We start from the raw sequence: 19,747 nt of genomic DNA on the forward strand, positions 1-19,747 counted from the left end.
TAGAAAAGACTAAGATTTTAACATAAAGGACAGGAAATTATTCTGATAAAACGTAAAATCCCTACCTTTTAGGTAGATTACTCAGAGGTAAAGAAAAACATTTTATAATCTCTTTTTCAAGAGCAGACTAAAAGCCTAAGAAACCTTGTCTTTATAACAGAGAGAAAGTCAAATTCTAATTTGCACTAGCTCACTTCTGATATTAAAACTCATTTGCTTAGTTAAATTCATTCCAATCTTAGCCAGCTCGACCATGCACAAAACTCTTTTCTCAGAGTTCCTCTTCCACAAACCTTCTATAACTTTCTTTTTTACATTCAGAATTTGTCCTTTCTTCTTTCCCATAACCAATTTTACTTTAGGACAAATTTATTTTCTTAACCTTTTTTTAATGAAAACATGTATTTTCTCATAAATTTTTTAATGTGCCACAAGATATGTTCATTAATAGACTCAAACATCTTTTAGTTTTTCTGTAATAAGATGCCAAAAGTAGATAAACCTATGTTTAGTATTTATTTGTCTTACTATTTTATCTTATCTAGAAATTATCTAGAAATTCAATGAATTTCCTATCATTTAATTTAACTTAGTAAAACTCTAAAGTTTCAAGTTACCAAAAGGTTTTGAAGTTATTTTTAAGTACACATACCCTAAAACATAGTTATTGCATCTAAAAATGCTTATTGCATTAACATCTATATAATTCATTTGTTCTTAACAATCATACTTAGATTATTCATGAAAATTTTATGAGATAAAGCAATTAGCCATCATCTTATTTTTTGCTGACAAATTTTGTAACAGAGATAACATGAATTTATTTGATTAATAACTCAGATAGAATAAAAGTTGCATGTTTGCATTATATCCAATGTTGATAACTCTGAAGACATGCCTATTTTAATTAAACCAACAAACTTAAACAAGCTTTTATTTACCAAAGATTATTTAACTCCTGTTAACTTGAAAAACATTTGGGTTAGTTTCTATTATATTTAGACATAATTTATATAAGTGCTTATTTTAAGTTAATTAAATAGAGCCCTTTAGAAATGAATTTTGATAATACCATCCAGAGGTAGAAAAATATCACACATATATAACATACATACATACATATATATAGACAGACACAGAGATCTTATAGCTTTTATTTTTGAAATTTCACCCATGAATCAGGTACAATAAAAAACTCACTAATTCATAAATAATTGTGTCTCTGACATAAGTAACAAGTTAAGATTACCTGCTTAAAAGTTTTTTGTTGTTATTGTTAATATTTGTGGGAAAGACTTAAGATTTATATTTGCTTTAGACAAGAAGGCTATGAATTAGATTTTAGGTGAGAGCAGACTGCATTTTAAATGAAACATTTTTCCCTTTTTTTCTTTAACCTCAGGATTTACTGATTGAGCTAGCTGGGTTTATCTCCTGGGGTTTTTGCATTCTAAAGACATGGTAAAATTTACAACTTCAAAGGACAGAGAGAAAAAAACATGCAAGTTTTTTTCTTAAACGTTTCGGGGTGATTGCAATTTAAAATTTTCCTTCAATCTTAGGAATTGGGGATGGTCTAAATAAGAGTTCCCAGAGAGGTTACAAGCCTTTTAAGACAAATAAGGGAGGTTTTAGGATTGGTGAAAGGGAATGGGTGGGATCTGAACTGCCTTTAGATTTGCATTTTCAGTTTTGCAAAGGTTTGTAAAGTAAGGACATTTACTCTCCATTCCTCAGGAATTGATTTGTAACCTAAAAGATATCATAGGTTGATTTACCCATCTATTTACATTATCCCTAATTTGCTTCTTTCCCTCTGGGCACATAGTTTTATTTTAATTTAGGGAAGAAGGCCTATAAAAAATTCCTATCAGGCTCTGAATATCAGCTTTTAATTTGGCCAATTTTTTACCATAGAACTACAAAAAATCCTTCTAACTATCTTGTGAGTTTTCAGTCAGGACACATGTAAGTATTTCTGGCAGTATTAAACAACCCCATTAATTCTAACTTTAGTTTCCCCTAGGCTGTTCAAGGGAATAATGTAGCAGTTTACTAGGAAAACTCTCAGAGTCTCGTCCATTCTGGGAGGGGCCCTCCTGCAAAAGTAGATATGAGGGTGTCTGTAAGGCCATTAACTTGGTAGACTTTTGTTTACAGTTATATAGTCTTTTCTTTTAGGTACCTCTTATACCTTTAATTTTTCATAGCTTTTTGCAACAAAACTTTCAATGAAACTATTTTAGAATTTTGAAGTGTTTGCTTTTAAGTGCACCTCTTAAATGATCTTATCTAATTAGAACATTCCTACTATTGGCCATTGTAATTTTAAACCATCCTTTGTAATTTTGGTTCATCGAGATAGAAATTTACAAGAAGAAGGGAGCATAGTTCTTGAACATAAAGCCAGCTAGAGTTCCTGAGGGAGAAACTGCTTTGAAAACTTTAAAAAATGAAAGTTCCTTGTTAAAGAAAAGCATGCAAAGAAGAATGACAACAGGGCAATCCCTCAATTTAGAGTATTCACCAACCAAAGAGAAACTCCTGCTGAGGGAATCTTTCCTATGGCAGTGGTCACCAAGCCGGCACTGAGACAATCATCTCCTAGGTAGTTGCCCCCAATCCCCCAAAAAAGGCATTGACCTTGACCAAATGGAGGGAGGTCAGAACCTGAGAAGACCCATGATTGGAAGAGCAGCAATCCTTGGGAACCGTAAGCGCAAGGCAGCTCATGTAGGTAACGTACCCAGTTCCAGAAGGTGCCAGTCTGTGAAGGTGAGAGGGCTTCAGATCCCACTTCTGACACCATGTAGGTTAACCTAAAAATAAAGAGCCAAAATGAGAAGCAGAGAGGCATTTGTTTTGGGATCAAAGAATTGCTATTGGGGGAGCACAGATTCAGGCAGAAGCCCAAATAATGTCCCTCTGGGAAGTAAAGAAGTCAGGGGCTTTTACAGGCAAGAAAGGAGGTTTGCATTACAAAGAATGTTAATTGGGCTTGGCAGCAGAAAGCTAATCTTGGCTAAACATAATTGATTGCTAAGGCTAGCAAGAGGGAGGAAAAAGTGCACCACTGTGATGAGTTGCAGTGTTCTCAGAATGTTTGTATCTTGACTCAGTTCAAAAGTTCATATTTTGCCTGATGAGGACATGCATAAGACCCATTTCCTTAATGGCTTCCCAGCTCCATTTTAAAGCCCTTAGACATAAGTGACTCCATTTTGTTTCACATTTCAGTTTTTTATAAAGTTTTGTTAGAAAATTAATATTATGTAATATTATATGATTGATGCAATCTTAGTTTTTTTATCCAAGTTGAAATTTAATTACAATATATCAGGAAGAATTTAAACATTATATATTGCAAAGAAGATGCTAATGTGGAGGAAGAGGGAGAATCCCCCTCTGCCCTTTCCCTTAAGGTTCTTATGGCTGGCCAAATAATTAACAAGACAGGTTAGCAGGAGAAAATAATACCAAGTTTAATAACATGTATACATGGGAGAAAGCAGGGACACTGCGTTTCTCAACACAATAGCAGAAATGCTCTTCTATTTTTTTTTTTTAATTGATGTTTTAATGGTTTTTAACATTGTGAAATTTTGGGTTGTGCATTTTTGTTTGTCCATCACCATATATATGACTCCCTTCACCCCTTGTGCCCACCCCCCACACCCACTGCCCCTGGTAACCACAGTTACAGTTTTCTCTGTCCATGTGTTGGTTTATATTCCACATATGAGTGAGATCATACAGTGTTTGTCTTTCTCTTTCTGGCTTATTTCACTTAACATAATACGCTCCAGGCCCATCCATGTTGTTGCAAATGGGACAATTTTGTCTTTTTTTATGGCTGAGTAGTATTCCATTGTATATATATACCACATTTTCTTAATCCAGTCGTCAGTCAAGGGACACTTAGGTTGCTTCCACTTCTTGGCTATGGTGAATAATGCTGCAATTAACATAGGGGTGCATAAGCCTCTTTGGATTGTTGATTTCAGGTTCGTTGGATAGATTCCCAGTAATGGGATGGCTGGGTCATAGGGCATCTCTATTTTTAAGTCTTTGAGGAATCTCCATACCGTTTTCCGTAGAGGCTGCACCAGTTTGCATTCCCACCAGCTGTGTATGAGGGTTCCTGTTTCTCCACATCCTCTCCAACATTTGTTGTTTTTTGTCTTGGTGATTACATTCTAACGGGCGTGAGGTGGTATCTTAGTGTTGTTTTGATTTGCATTTCCCTGATGATTAGTGATGTTAAACATCTTTTCATGTGCCTATTGGCCATCTGTATATCTTCTTTGGAGAAGTGTCTGTTCATTTCCTCTGCCCATTTTTTGATCGGTTTGTTTGTTTTTTTGTTGTTCAGTTGTGTGAGTTCTTTATATATTATGGAGATCAACCCCTTGTCAGATGTATGTTTTGCAAATATTCTCTCCCAGCTGGTGGGTTGTCTGTTCATCTTGATTCTGGTTTCGTTTGTCTTATAAAAGCTCTTTAATCTGATAAAGTCCCACTTGTTTATTTTTTGTTTAGTTTCCCTAGTCTGGGTAGGCATGTCATCCGAAAAGATTCCTTTATAACCAATGTCAAATAGTGTGTTGCCTATGTTTTCTTCTATGAGTTTTATAGTTTCAGGTCTCACCTTCAGGTCTTTGATCCATTTTGAGTTAATTTTTGTGAATGGTGATAGCAGATGGTCCACTTTCATTCTTTTGCATGTGGCTGTCCAGTTTTCCCAACACCATTTATTGAAGAGACTTTCCTTTCTCCATTGTATCTTCTTAGCACCTTTGTCGAAAATTAGCTGTCCATATATGTGTGGTTTTATTTATTTCAATTCTGTTCCATTGATCTGTGTGTCTGTTTTTGTACCAGTACCATGCTGTTTTGATTACTATGGCTTTGTAGTATGTTTTGAAGTCAGGGATTGTGATGCCTCCTGCTTTGTTCTTTTTTCTTAGGATTTCTTTAGCTATTCGGGGTCTTTTGTTGCCCCATATAAATTTTAGTATTCTTTTTTCTATTTCTGTGAAGAATGTCATTGGGATTCTGATTGGGATTGCATTGAATCTGCAGATTGCTTTAGGTAATATAGACATTTTAACTATGTTTATTCTTGTAATCCACGTGCATGGGATATCTATCCATTTCTTTATGTCATCATGGATTTCTTTCAATAATGTCTTGTAGTTCTCATTGTATAGGTCCTTCACCTCCTTGGTAAGATTTATTCCTAGGTAGAAATTCTCTTCTTAAATACCATGTTCAGCCAAAGACAAAGGAGGATGTTGGGGGTGGGAGGAGTCAGTTACAGGAGATTACCACTAAAGCACTGTAAACAAGAGTAAGGTTATTATGCAGATTTAAGGCCTCACTTGCCACATTGCTAAGTTTCTAGAAATGAGGTCATCCCCCCTCTTCCCAATACAGAGGGGGAGATACCTTTACAAATGAAGATTTCCCTTATAAATGTAAATGTTTGTCTGGCAACTCCTCGCAGGGCCATCCAGAGAATGTGGCCAGAGAGACAGAACTTCTGATAAGATGGGCTTGTTGGTGTCTTTCCTATTGTAACATCTATTTTACATTATATTACAGCGATCAGATAGAAGATCTGTTCCAGGAAGGAGTTACTATGTCAAATTCTTTAGGCAGTTAGTGGGGGAGGTCAAATGTCCGTCAGAGAAAACAATCAAGGTAAAGAGATATATTTCAGGGTGGCCAAATCTTGATCTCCCACACTAGGCTGGAACATAATTACACTCAGATATGAATGAATGGTGAAATTATAGGTGCATTTTACTAAATGGTCCAGGTCATGAGTCTTACATCCCAGTGAATCCCCTAGTGCTGTGGGATTTGATTCATTTATGGTTCCCTCATTATTTATGCTGTCCTTCTCTCCATCGGTCCTGTTCTTTGCAGTCGGATACTTCTGGAAACTATGAAATCACACTCTTAAAGATCTGCGGAGGAGATGACTGAGTCAAGAACTAATCTCCAAAGATTACCTGCTGTCACGATGGGCTTTTCCAACAGCTCTGCTCACTTCTTTCTCGCAGTATTTAAAAGTACAAGCAAGTGTAAACAACAACCTGTTTTCCTAACAGAAATTTTCATTGTTCCATAACAACACAGCAACAAAGTGATTATTTTAGAGCACCTAATTCATAGTGTAATAGTTTATAAGTGAAATTTTAAAGTGGTATTAAGGATCTGCTAATCCTACTCAAATTATATTTCTGCTTAGGAAGTGAGAATCTTTGTACAGTTCTAAAACATTAAATATAAAAGCAGGATAATAAAAGTTATTGTCTTGGTTAAAGGTAATTTGTTTGTTTTTAGTGTCTACCAATGTTGTTTGGTATGTGGTGCCAACAACTAATGATATTTTAAAACACATTTTTGTTATAAAATCTGTTGCTGCTTCAATTTGTCTATTACCTGTTAATCACATTCATCTTTAAGAAAGGAATAAAAATAAAGACGTATGTAATCCTGGCCTGCCCTTTCTAGTTGTGATCAAGCTGTAGGAGGGGCAATGCATGTTAAGTTATTTCAGCCTTCAGAAAACATCTGCTGAACTATTAATCTAACCACTTCCTGTCTGAATGGCAAGCGTGAATTGTGGTTGTTTCATACTAAATATTACTTTCCCAGAATGGGTATTTAGAATCAAGTCTCTAAGGTTTCCTCTTCCTCTAAAATAAGTTTGCGAAGCTATACATTAAAAAAATCCCTCATGTTATCTTTGAAAGGGACCTGATATGAAATATTTGACTAATATGAAATATATAAGGTAAAAAATTCCAGTTGGAGTTATTAGTCTGGACTAGAATAGAAATGATCATACTGCAGTAATGATGTATGAGTCCAGAGCTTTTAGTCAATACATTCTACTAGTGACCACTTCTGAGACCTTTCAGAAAGATAGAGAAGTCATTTCTTGTTCTGGGGTTTCCAAAACGTATACGGGAATAAAACGCAAGGATTTAGAGGACAACACATCTGGTTTTGACTTCCTGCCCTACCATTTACTAGCTCTGTGACCCTGACAACTACTAAATCCTGCACAACCAAAGTTTTCTCATCTGTAAAATGGTGATAATTACAGCACTTATCTTTCCATAGAGTGTTTTTAAAGATTAAGTAAGATGATGTCTCTGAAGCACTTAGCCCTGTGCCTGGACATAGTAAGTGTTCAATTACCATGTTGTCATTATTGTTACTAAGCAACATCAAAATGATCACAGCAGCATTATAGCCATTTGTTCACCGAGCCCTGTGATAAGTAAGTTTCAAGGATGTTTCAAGGGAACTAAGACTCATTTCCTTTTGCCAGAGAGCTCAAAATCTGTTTAGGGAGAGAGAAACATAACAGATAAACACAACACAGTATGTACTATATGCATTCAAGGAAGTGACATTGTATAAGAGACAGAAGTGGTACAGAGGCAAGATCAGGAATTCAGCCTGCTGAAGGTCACAAATTCCACCAGTAAAATAGAAGAGAGCCTCTCCAGACAGGTAAGAACACTAGCAAAGTCCCAGAGTTATGAACTAGCATGGTATATACACAACTCTACCCAAAGTTTAGTGTGGTGGAGGCTTAAGGTACAAAGGGAAGTGACTGGGGATAGGCAGGGGCCAGATTATGAAGTCTCATGTACCATGCTCAAGAGTTTACAAGCAAGGGAGAGTCCTGGAAGGAGCATTCCAGGAGGATTTCAATCAAGGGAATGTTGTGGTCAAATTTTTGATCAAGAGGGAAGAATGTATGAGAGAAGAAAGCTAGAGGCTGGGAGCCCGCTTGGCAAGTTAGATATATAATCAATACTAAAATGTCAGCCTGAACTAAGAGAATGGCAAAGGGAGAATGAAGGGAAAAAAACAAAACAAACACACACTTAAATATTAAGAAGATAAAATTATAGAACATGGTAATCAAGGTAGTCATGTGTCAAGTGCGCCCCCACGATTTTGGCTTTAGTGATTCAGTGAATGAGTGTATCACAAGCAGTAAATCATTGCTAATACTCATTGAGTGCTTACGGTGTATCAGGCACTATGTTAAACAGTGTAGTATATGTTAAATCGCTACCTCAAGGAACTTGGCAATGTAGGTACTAACTCACAGAGACAGAAATGGAAGCTTAGAGAAATTAAGTAACTTGCCCATTGGAAGAGCCAAGATTTAAACCCAAGCAGCCCGACTCCAGTGTTCGGGCTCTTAATCACTATTTTGCCTTAGGATTTATCCTGTCCCAGGACCACTGTAAGCATTTGAATACAGGGATTTTTGTTGCATTCACTGCTTACCGTGGTGTTTAGAACGTGCTTGGCACATAAAAGGCACTTAATAAATCTTTGTGGAACGAATGAAGTTCTTTTTCCTCTGTGCATTTGAGTTATATAAGTGAATCTGGGTTGGCTATGTAAACATTTGTAAGTATACCTTAGCCTTAGCTTCCCATGCTTGGGAAAAGAAACTAATATCATTGCACTGTGGGCAGCGTTGGAGAAAAGTTCAGAAATTTTACCCACATGCAAAGTCCTTTTTCCAAACTACCCGTCACCATGGAGAGAAATATTTTGTGACCTGGCCAGGGCATTGGGACTTCTGGAGAAGCAAAAAGTTCAAATGCATATAGGTTCTCCTTTACGTAAATAACATCAAGCTAAGCTCCTAAGATGGTGTTACGAGATATTAATCTTGGCCACGTTCTTCAAAGTCATGGAGAAGGAATCTCTATCCTCTTTGGATTATGATATTAAGTGTTCTCTGTTCCCCTGGAAAAATAGTTTGCTCCGCTAGAGCTCTCCCACATACGTTTTTTTTCTTCTTTCCTTCCTTTCTTCCTCCCTCCTTTTGTTTCTTTCCATTGTCCTTCCTCTCATTCATTCTTCTCTTTCTTTCTTTATTACTATAACATAATTAGCACTTTTGAAACCACCCTCCAACATGAACACTAAAACTTTGACAATAGTCTACTACAACCATGTGGTCTGTCCCTCCCATCCTCCCTGCCTCTCCCCACCCAATGTAACCACCAACCCAAATAACACATTCATTGTCCCTTTGCTTTTTTTTTCTGAGGAAGATTAGCCCTGAGCTAACATCTGTGCCAGTCTTGCTCTGTTCCATATGTGGATCACTGCCACAGCATGGCTGACGAGTGGTGTAGGTCCACCCCCAGGATCTGAACCGGTAACCTGGGCTGCTGAAGTGGAGCATGCCAAACTTAACCACTATACCTTGGGGCTGGCCCCTGCTTTCTTTTTATATAGTTTTCGTTTAATTTTTTTCCTTTATTTAAGTGAGTCTTGTGCTGTATGTAATCTCTGGAACTTATTTTTTCACTTAGTATTATTTTGCTAAGTGATATCCATATCATTGCATACTAGGTATTTTATTTATTTTGGCTGCTATATATCATTCCATTGTGTAAATCATAAATATAAGTTTTGGGAAGCCACAAAATTGAAGGAAGTAGGGGAAGCATAGTTTTCTCTGGCTCCCTACCCCTTGTGCTTCTTTGAAGTTATGGTGCCCACTATGGCCACAGAAGTAGCCGTCATCTCCAGTCAGTAAGGGGCAAAGTGTAACGGGAAAAGCACAAAACTAGGAAGAACCTGGGCTTTTCTCTGGCTTTCCTAGGAACTCACTGGGTAATCTTGTTATAGAAAGGGATAGCCACTAAATCATTGTGAATGTCAATGAATATGTTATATATTTCTTAATTCCTAACCCAGTTCTCTGGTTAGGTGCAAATAAAGTCATAGTAGGTACACAATACACAAATTCACAGTACACAAGTACACAAATTGTGTATGATTTGTGTACGTAGTACATAAGTTCAAAGTTGATACAAAATAAATTTTAATGATAATGATTTGTAAAGTGGGGTCCTAAACCTTTCCTGAAAGCTGTACCAGGTTGTTGTAAAGAGCCCAGGAAATGATGATTAGAAAACTATTGAATGTCATTCAAATGTGATGTAGAATTGTAGGACTGATGTGTGTGTGAATGGAGGACTTACTATGTGCCAAGTACTATACTAGATGTTTTAGATCTCTTTTATTCTGAGATGTTATACCATATATCCATCTTAAGCACTTTGGGGAACAAAGCATGGTTATATGTGTCAATATTATCCCCATTATACAGATGAAGAAAATGAGTCTCAGATAGGTTAAACCGGTTACTAGCCCAAGGTTATGCAGTGGAGAAGCCAAGGTTTAGGATCCAGGTCAGTTGGTATTTGTGCATGGATGAGTATAAGGAAGGTGAGAAAGCAAAGGGAGTGGTGATCACTCGAGAGGACCCTGCAAAGAGATAGGAACATTGGGATAATGAAAAAGACTCCAAGGATCTCTCCTCCTCCAACCCATCTGTTCTTATCTTTCTTGCCTCCTATGTACTGGACCGGCTAGTAGCTGCTAAAAGTCTATTTCTGATGCTTCTGACGGACCACAGCTAGCTCAAGATGGAGGGTTGTTGTTAGTGATTCTTCCCAAGAACTGCAACACTTACTGAAATACTGTACCAGAATGAGAGGGGCAGGGTACGGCACAGGGCAGTGCCGTGGTTAAGTGCATGGGCCCAGGGGTCATACTGCCCAGATCTGCGACCTTAGGTAAGTTACTTTACTATGCTAAGCCACATATTCCTCACCTTTCTTTTTTTCTTCTTTTTTCTTTTTTTTGTGAGGAAGATCAGCCCTGAGCTAACATCCATGCCAATCCTCCTCTTTTTGCTGAGGAAGACCGGCTCTGAGCTAACATCTATTGCCAATCCTCCTCCTTTTTTTTTTTTTTTCCCCAAAGCCCCAGCAGATAGCTGTATGCCATAGTTGCACATCCTTCTAGTTGCTGTATGTGGGATGCGGCCTCAGCATGGCTGGAGAAGCGATGCGTCGGTGCGAGCCCAGGATCCGAACCTGGGCCACCAGTAGAGGAGCGCGCGCACCTAACCGCTAAGCCACGGGGCCGGCCCTATTCCTCACCTTTAAAATGGGGAAAATAATAGTTTCTATCTCATAAAATTATTTTGATAATTAAATGAGAAAACATTTAAAAGGTGTTCAGCATAATGCATAGCATATAATAAGCCCTCAATAAATGTTAGTCTAGATCATATTATTATTACAGTGTATGGTTCAAGGGCCATGTTTTTTATTGCCTCCAATTTCCACAAGGTGGCAGGTCAAGTTCAAAGTGGACCCCATGGCTCAGTGTCCCAGAGGCAAAACTTACTTCAATTGCTACAGAATAAGTGGGCCAAATATGAACTGTTCGGAAGCATCTTCTTTATACTGTCTATAGAATGTTTGTTATGGTCCAGGCGTCTTATTGTTGCTGTAAAATCCTTCTTAATGGAACATATAGATCATTTAATTTAATCCTCTGGTTTCTCACAATTCCCAGGACCATCTGCATTTACATGAAATGTATATTAACTCTTCCATGGATCACCCGCCTAAGTGGTTACATTCAAGTCATCTCGTTAAGCACTAAGTTTAGTCCCTGAAGACTGTGAAGGAGGACAAAATTAGCCAGCTGGAAAGAGTTCTGGCCTCTGTGATTGGGGAACTGCAGAAGGCAGGAGATTTGTACACCTCGTTCTAGAGTGACAGGATGTTTGGTCTATTCATCAGGAGCTGCAAACATGACAGACGAAGATATTGAGTAGGCGATTCTCTAGCCTATTTGTAAGGGCATATTGAAGGAAATGTTTAAATAGTATAATTCAGACTTTTCTTTTGTGGATCCTCTCCTTTTCCCATTTCCCTAATTTCATGTCATATTGATAACCTCCAATTTCTACAATTTTACTTCATTTTTAAAGCATTGGTTTTAGGGTCAGATCAAATCACGTTCAAATCCTGGCTCCACTACCTATTACGGCAGCATTTATAGCAGGAAGGATTTGACAAATCCATAACTTCTTTACACCTCAATTCTTTACCTGATAATAACAGCGCCTACCTTAAAGAGTTGTTGTGAGGATTAAATGAAAGAAAGCATGTAAAGAACTTAATTCAATCAAAAGTAGTTACTAGTAATTGCATTGGCATAGACTTGCCCAGCAAATGGCAGATAGTAGTTCAATAAGCATTGGTAAAATAAATAAACGATACTTATTTTAGTCCTGCACAGTGATAGGAACTCTAAAACTGGCCGTGGAAGTCTTCAAGGAAAACGCTCACTTAAATCAATGTTATCTTGTCAAATGTGTCCTCCAACGATGAGAGTCAATGTACACACTTCAGTGGTTAGATGTGCAGGATCTGAAGACAGGTTCCTCAGGCTTATTTCCTGCCTACTGGTTGATAACTGTGTGACATGTAACTGAGCAACTCACTGAACCTTTCGGTGCCTTAGTTCCCGTCTCTGTAAAGCCAGGATGGCAATAGCATTTATCATTCAGATCAGATAGGTGTGAGGTTTCAATAAGTCGGTTTAGGTACAGCACTTGGCACAGGACCTGCATCCTTTAAGTGCTCGATAAACATTAGCCGTTACTCTCTGGCTCGTTTCGGAAGCCTTACAAATGCTTATACTCGATTCACTTGGGGGATTTTTGGATGTTTTAAAGCTAACTCTTCTAGTTTGTAGTTAGGAGAGAAGATAAAGCAGACCTCTTGGCTGTTTCCTGCCTTTGAAACCTTGTATTTTATGAACCATGGAAAGTACCTGAGATTTCATTCAACCCCAGCAAACTGACAAACTCGGATCTCTCCCACCCCTTCTCTGTGTGTCTCCCGTGGGACTACAAAAGTGAAGCAAGTATTAGTTGCTTTGTGCTCACACAGTGTTACTCATGCTATTTCTTCCAGTTTCAACAAACTCAGCTCTATGCCCGTTTTATCTACGAGAGGGTCAGCCCTGCTCTGAGGGCAGAATTTGCCTGTTTGTGTGGATTTTACAAAGTCAAAAGTGGGAGAGAGGAGAATTTCAAGTCAGGAGGAGGGTTACAGAGTAGGAGTCTCATTGAATGGCTGCTGCAGGAAACTGAAAAGAAATCCCAGAGCCCCAAACCCAAGACACCAAACAGGCCATTCAGCTGTATGCGTCTTAAAACACAGCCATCCTTTAGAGAAAACGGGCCATCAAAACCTACATGAGTCCTCTTTCAGCAAAAGCTTTGTGGAACTGGATGTGGCAAGAAATAACGGCCCACAGTGACTTGCAGAGCTCTGAGCTTGCCCTGAAGTGACAGTTGATACAGTATCAACCACCAGGCAAAAGAGGACTTGGAAAAAGGACATTGAGATCAAATAAGCTCCTACACAAAGGAGCATGCCACAGTAGGGTAGGAGATGGCAGGAACAAAGGTCCTGGGTAGAAAGTGGGTGAGAATGAGCCAAATTCACACCTCCGTTTAGAGAACTGCAGCAAGCCAGGGCATAACTGGCCTATGTTGGTGCTCCCGGTCACATTCCTCACACAGAGTTTAGAGATGTCCAATGTATAAAACTTAAACTTTTTGTTTTGTTTTGTGCTAGAGAGCCAAGTCTACAAAGGAAAACCCAGATCACACACTGAAATTCTATTTAAATAGATGTTAACTGATGTCTTCATGCAAAATATCTTCCTTGGTTGCTCCTTCAAACATTTGTTGAATGGTAACCATGGTCCAGGAACTATGCTAGGTGCTGGGGTTATAAAGATGAATACAGCTACACGTTTCCTGACTTCAAGGAGTTGATAATCCGGGGAATGAGGAAGGGAGAGTGAAGATAGATACCTGGCTAATTAGCAAAGGCAGCATGGTGGTGGTAGCGGTGGTGATGGTGGTGATGGTGGTGGTGGAGGCGACAGTGGTGATGGAGATGGTAGTGGTGGTGGTGATGGTGGTGGTGGGGACAGTGGTGGTGACGGTGATGGTAGTGGTGACGGTACCAGTGGTGGTGGTGATAGTGATGGTGCCAGTGGTGATAGTGGTGGTGGTGGTGGATGCATTTAAGGATCAGGCAGACCTGGCTACCCCACTTCACAGCTGTTTGACTTCAGACAAGATTCTCACACTGTTGTTCCTGACTTCCAGAGTTAATGAATAAGATATTTGAAAAAACTGCTGATTACTAGGTGCACAATTAATAACTGTTAAAGTCATATAGGGCAGTGGTTATAAGTCTGAAGCCAATCTAGCTTAATTAATATAGTAATAATTAAACCAAACACCTAGCATCACACAGATTAAATGGATCAATGCTGGTAAGTACTTAGAATGGCCCAGCACACCGTAAGCACTATGTAAGTGCTAGCTATTTATCATTAACTCTACTAAAATGTGATATGCTATGTAACAATGCTATTAAAAATGCTGTGGACTACTACTCATTGTTAAAATTTATAGATATAGATAAATAGACAGACAGATATACATATAAAAAAGGCAGTCATGATATTTTGCTAGATGGTAAAAAGCATGTTGACAAAACAGTGGCAAAAAAACCCCCAGAAAAACTGGAAGAACATACATAAGAATGGTAACTGTTTATCTCTGAGTGGTAGGATTACAGGTGACTCATTTTCTTCTTTTTTCCAAGTTGCATTTTGTAAATTTTTAACAATTTTTGGTTTAATGATTTAAAAACATTTTTATATGAGGTATAAGAAAGTTTGGTTATTAAAAGGTGCCTAGAGCTCAAACAAAGGCTTGATAAGATCTGTCAGGGAAGGGTTCACTGGGAATGGAAACTTTGAGCTAGGTATTAAAGGAATTAATTGTTGGGGCTTTGAAGGCATAAAGATTGGTACAGAGATGAGAACAAGCTCCCAAGAACTGTCTAGGTTATGTGTTGTTTGATTATATTAGAAAATCATGCAGCAGTTAGTGCATGGGTTAAGTGGGCTATTAATCCTCAGTGAAGAGCCTTCTCTGGGCAAGAACTCTCCTTAATTTTCACTTGTTGTCCTGTTTCTGAGGTATCTGGTGGAAAGTTTGGCCTCTCTCTCACCCTCACTCTCACTCTCTCTCTCTTTTTCTCTCTGATTTCAGAAATATTATCATGGGATCCTGTCTGCTGAAGATAGCTAATTATATTGCCTATTTTCCAGATACTGACAGGTAATGTGGGAGCCGTGTAGAGCTCCCTATTATGGATTAGGGCCAGTGTAAGATCCATCTTGTGTACCCTCAAAGCTGAATCTTTCCTAGGAAGTGGGTGGTACAGAATGACATTCAGCTGGGAATGGTCCTACTTCTCTGACTCCTCCTGTGCCTCACCTCAGACCTCAGGACTCTAAGGAGTAGGAATTACTGGAATGTGCTACAGGCAGGGCCACCCAGCCTAGGGCCTCTAACAGGTATTTCAGTTCTTCTGTGTACCAGCCCACACCTTAGCCTTCCATCACTGTAAGGCTAACTTCAACAGCAATGACTAGAGAATGTCTCCGATTTATCCAGAGGTGTTTCTGGAGAGAAGACTTGATGACAGAGAGAGAAGCAGCTTCCTTCCTCTCTCTACCTCCCGTGTCTGCCTAAGCCCTCTGCTTTAATTTCTCACTAACTTTAGCCATGTTGACAAGACAAAGAGAAGCCTTTGCACTGTTTAGTCTACTTTTAATTATTTTGCTCTGGAGACCTTCCCTGGCCACCAGGCAATAAACTGTCCATTCTTGATTTTCTCCTCACTCTTTCTTCTGGGGATTGAGTATGTAGTTTGGCTGGGTTAGGTGCAGCCAGAAACTTCTTGGGAGGTCCAAAGTTTCCCAGAATTTATAATCCACCCAGAGAAAGCCCCTGTGGGGAAACTCCATAGATCTTTTCCTGGTTTCGCCTCTGATAATACTACAGTTGTCCTGCTTCTCCTGGGCTGCTCTTGGCTTCCTTGGTGTGATGGTCTTGACTTCTTTCTTCAGGAAAAACAGTCTCCCTGACCTTCCCCTTTCTAGGTATAAAAGAAAGACTCTACACTCTGGAGCCACACTCTGGGTTCAAATACCACCTACCTGCTGTGTAATTTTGGGCAAATTACTTAGCGAGGCTGATCTACCATTTCTTCTGTTTATAAGATGGGAGTAGTGAAATAAGTCAGAGGAGAAAACCAAATACTGTATGATCTCATTTATATGTAGACTCTAAGAAAAAATAAATTCATAGATACAGAGAACAGACTGGTGGTTGCCAGAGGCGGGGGTTGGGGGTGGGCAAAATGGGAGAAGATAGTCAAAAGGTACAAAATGCAAGTGATAAGATAAATAAGTCCTGGAGATGTAATGTACAACACTATAGTTAACTATAGTTAACTATAGGCGACTATAGTTAACAATAGTCTATGGTATATTTGAAAGTCGCTGAGAGTAGATCTTAAAAGGTCTCTTCACAAGAAAAAAATATTTGCAACTATATGTATGGTGATGGATTTTAACTAGACTTATTGTGATGATCATTTTGCAATATATACAAATATCAAATCATTATATTGTATACCTGAAACTAATATAATGTTATAGGTCAATTATCTCAATTAGAAAAAAAGATGGGAGTAATACTTTATCTGATAGTGCCAGAAAGGAGCCAAGGAAGAAATGATTAGATCTGTTATGGAAGATGTGAAGAATTAAATGAGATAACAAAAGTTACCTAACAAAAAGCCCCTAATACAACATCTGAAATATAGTGATAATTGGATATTATTTACACCTTTCCCCAATTTCCCATTCTCTTTTGCTATACCAAGTACATGCATAAGATCCTTTTGTTTCAAAGCTTTCACCAATAATAATTATAGGGAAACTGACAAGGGCCTGCATATTCTGTATAACAACCAAGAGGAAATTTCACAACTTAACAAACACCACCACATTCTTGACTCCCTTGCAGAGAGGGAGGATTCAGTTTCCCTTGGACTTGGGCTTTTTTTTTTTTTTTTTGGTGAGGAAGATCAGCCCTGAGCTAACATCCAATGCCAATCCTCCTCTTTTTTGCTGAGGAAGATTGGCCCTGGGCTAACATCTGTGCCCATCTTCCTCTACTTTATATGGGACGCCGCCACAGCATGGCTTGACAAGTGGTGCATGGGTGCGCGCCCAGGATCCGAATCTGCTAACCCCGGGCTGCCGAAACAGAGTGCACGCACTTAACCACTGAGCCACCTGGCCGGCTGCTGGACTTGGGCTTTAAGACCTCACATTCTCTTCTCAACAAACAGACCTGAAGACCCAGTAGGTGTTGGTTGCGCAGGTCCTTTCAGGTGTCCTCGTGTTTCAATAATAATAAGCACCATTTTCTTAACATTCACTACCAGCAATTTATAGATATTATTTCATTTTAATCTTACAACAACTCCAGGAGACAGGTAACATTACCCCCACTTATGCGTTAGGAAACTGAGGCTTAGATAGGTTAAATGCCACCCTAGATCATTCAACTAGGTGGTTCTGGAGGCACAACACAAACTAAGATATCTATGGCTCCAAAACCCACGTGTTTGACTCCCTCACTATGGTGCCTTGATGCAACAGGAGCAAAAATTGTAAAGTTCTTTACTTTAGAGACGTGTTTTCCAAGGGAAGAAGAGTCTAGAAACTTGGATGTCTCATGAAACCTCTGGCTTCAGGCCCCGAGCAACTTCATGATACATCACTGGCATCTAACAGTCATAAATACTGAAGTCAAAATAAGTCCCTCAGAAGATTACAGATCAATGATATAAAATCCTCTAGTATAAGACAAAAGCCGCCTTGATAAAGAGAGCAGTGATGGTATCTTTAAATCAGACGAGGTTGGTCAGGAGGCTCTCAGACCAGAAATTAGCAGTTACTGCACCTCTTCGGCTTGCTGAGCACTGTGCTGTCAAGAGTTGAGAACTCTACAACGTGCCAAGGCAGGGCACAGGGCAAAGGGCAGAGTTGGAACACTGAATAAACTTTTCACCAATACTTACATCATTTCCCTGATTTCGTGTTTCCCATACTTTTCAAGACAGAAGTATGTGACTTTTTAGTCCCCCATCTTTGAGGACTTGGTAGCTTCTAAAGGTCATGTCACCAGTGGATGCAGTTTGAGTCGAAGTGGTTGCAGACACGCAGGCAAACATACAGAGGGTCAGCAGGGCCCGGACCCGAGCCGTGGTGGAATCCACAGCTTCTGGAGCGAGAGGGGAACAGGAGTCAAGAGAGGAAAATGAATGAGGAACAGGACGATCCTGCAGAGCTCTGGAGGAGAAGCAGCAGAAGTGCCTTTATACGGGAAAGCCAACAGCAGAGATGTCTTTAAGAAGGCAGTGGTGAATGCATAGCACATATTGATGGCCTACTATGTACTCAGCACCGTGCTCCATACTTTATAGAGGCCCTCAGCCACAGTGAAGCTAGGAAAACCTCATTTATCCTAACTCTTCTACCAACTGGCTTTGAGAAATTGGGAAAATCATTCAACGTCTCTGAGTGTTTATTTTATCCGTAAAATTAGAGTAATAATATCTGTATATCCGTTGAACCCATCAATATGAATTGAAGACATGCTATGTGCTAAGAATTATTCGAAAAGCTAGATATATGTGGGTAAATTAAAATATATCAGTATCTTATAAATAAATAAGTCATGGGGATGTAACGTACAGCATGGTGACTATAGTTAACAATGCTGTATTGTATATTTGAAAGTTGCTAAGAGGGTAAATCTTAAAAGTTCTCATTCCAAGAAAAAAGTTGTAACTATGTGAGGTGAAGAATGTTAACTAAACTTATTGTGGTAATTATTTCACAATATATACATATATCAAATCATTATATTGTACACTTTAAACTTATATAATGTTACATGTCAATTGTCTCAATATCTCAGTTTATCTCAATAAAACTGGAAAAAAATTTTAAGTAAATAAAATAAATCAGTGTCTATTTTCATGGAACTTACAGTCTATGGATACCGGCAAGTGTGATAAATTATATAAAATGCTTGGGATTTGGCAGTTATTATTTCATTTAATTCTCACAGCAATCCTACGAAGAGCACTCTTTTCGCATCAATGTTATCTACCGTTGTTAAATGTTGAAAATAAATCTAGGCAGATCCAGACTAAAATAAAAATACTGAGTACTAGATTCATCTTAATTGCAGAAGTTAAATGGCCATAATTAGCTGATGGTTCCATATAATTAAAGTCAGTTTGAGAATGTGGTATATTTCATATTCAAAATTAGACCATGTCTTTCATTGACTCATGCTTTCTGTCAGTGAAGATTTGTGGTCCATCATTGCAGGCTTAGCATCTAGCCCACTGCCTGGCACATATTAGGTAACTGATACATAATTGTTCGATAAAATTGAGTACTTGTTACATTACAATACATTATTACCAAGCATTAATTATTCTGAAAACTGCATTGTATCTGATCTTTGTTCTTAAAAATTATATTAGGGCCTCTGGGTGAGAACAGCACAGTTCTGGCCTAGAAAGCTTTGGAAGCTCTGTCAATAGAAATGGAGGTAGGGAAGAGTGGTGGAAACCAGTCTTTGATGAAGAGTGTTCCTCATGACTCCAAAATAACCCCTCTACCTCTCCTCTGAGCCCATCTCTCCTCACTCCAAGATATTGCTCATAATGATGGGTGTTCTCCAAGATTCTGCCCCTGGATTTCTGCTGTACTAGAAAATGTATGCATTTTAGAGTCTTTAAATCACAGTCCCAGAACTTACTAGCTGGATGATTTTTGTGAAGTTACTTAATCTTAACCTCTTAGTTTCTTCTTATGTAAAATTGAGACAGTGACAACTTCCCTGGTC

General features: G+C 38.7%; 1 protein-coding gene across 2 annotated transcripts in view; it reads left to right on the plus strand.

Annotated features, from left to right (window-relative positions):
- Positions 1–6,507, plus strand: part of ANXA3 (annexin A3) — a 59,611-nt gene extending 53,104 nt beyond the window's left edge. For both annotated transcript variants that reach the window (XM_004430868.3, XM_087434479.1), the window contains exon 13: positions 5,932–6,507. In XM_004430868.3, coding sequence (XP_004430925.1) covers positions 5,932–5,991 — 60 coding nt within the window. In that variant the 3' untranslated portion in view covers positions 5,992–6,507. The remainder of the gene's footprint in view (positions 1–5,931) is intronic.
- Positions 6,508–19,747: the final 13,240 nt, after the last annotated feature.

Source organism: Ceratotherium simum, chromosome 8, assembly GCF_057802395.1.
Source record: "Ceratotherium simum simum isolate JZ-2026a chromosome 8, ASM5780239v1, whole genome shotgun sequence".
Lineage (NCBI taxonomy): Eukaryota > Metazoa > Chordata > Mammalia > Perissodactyla > Rhinocerotidae > Ceratotherium > Ceratotherium simum.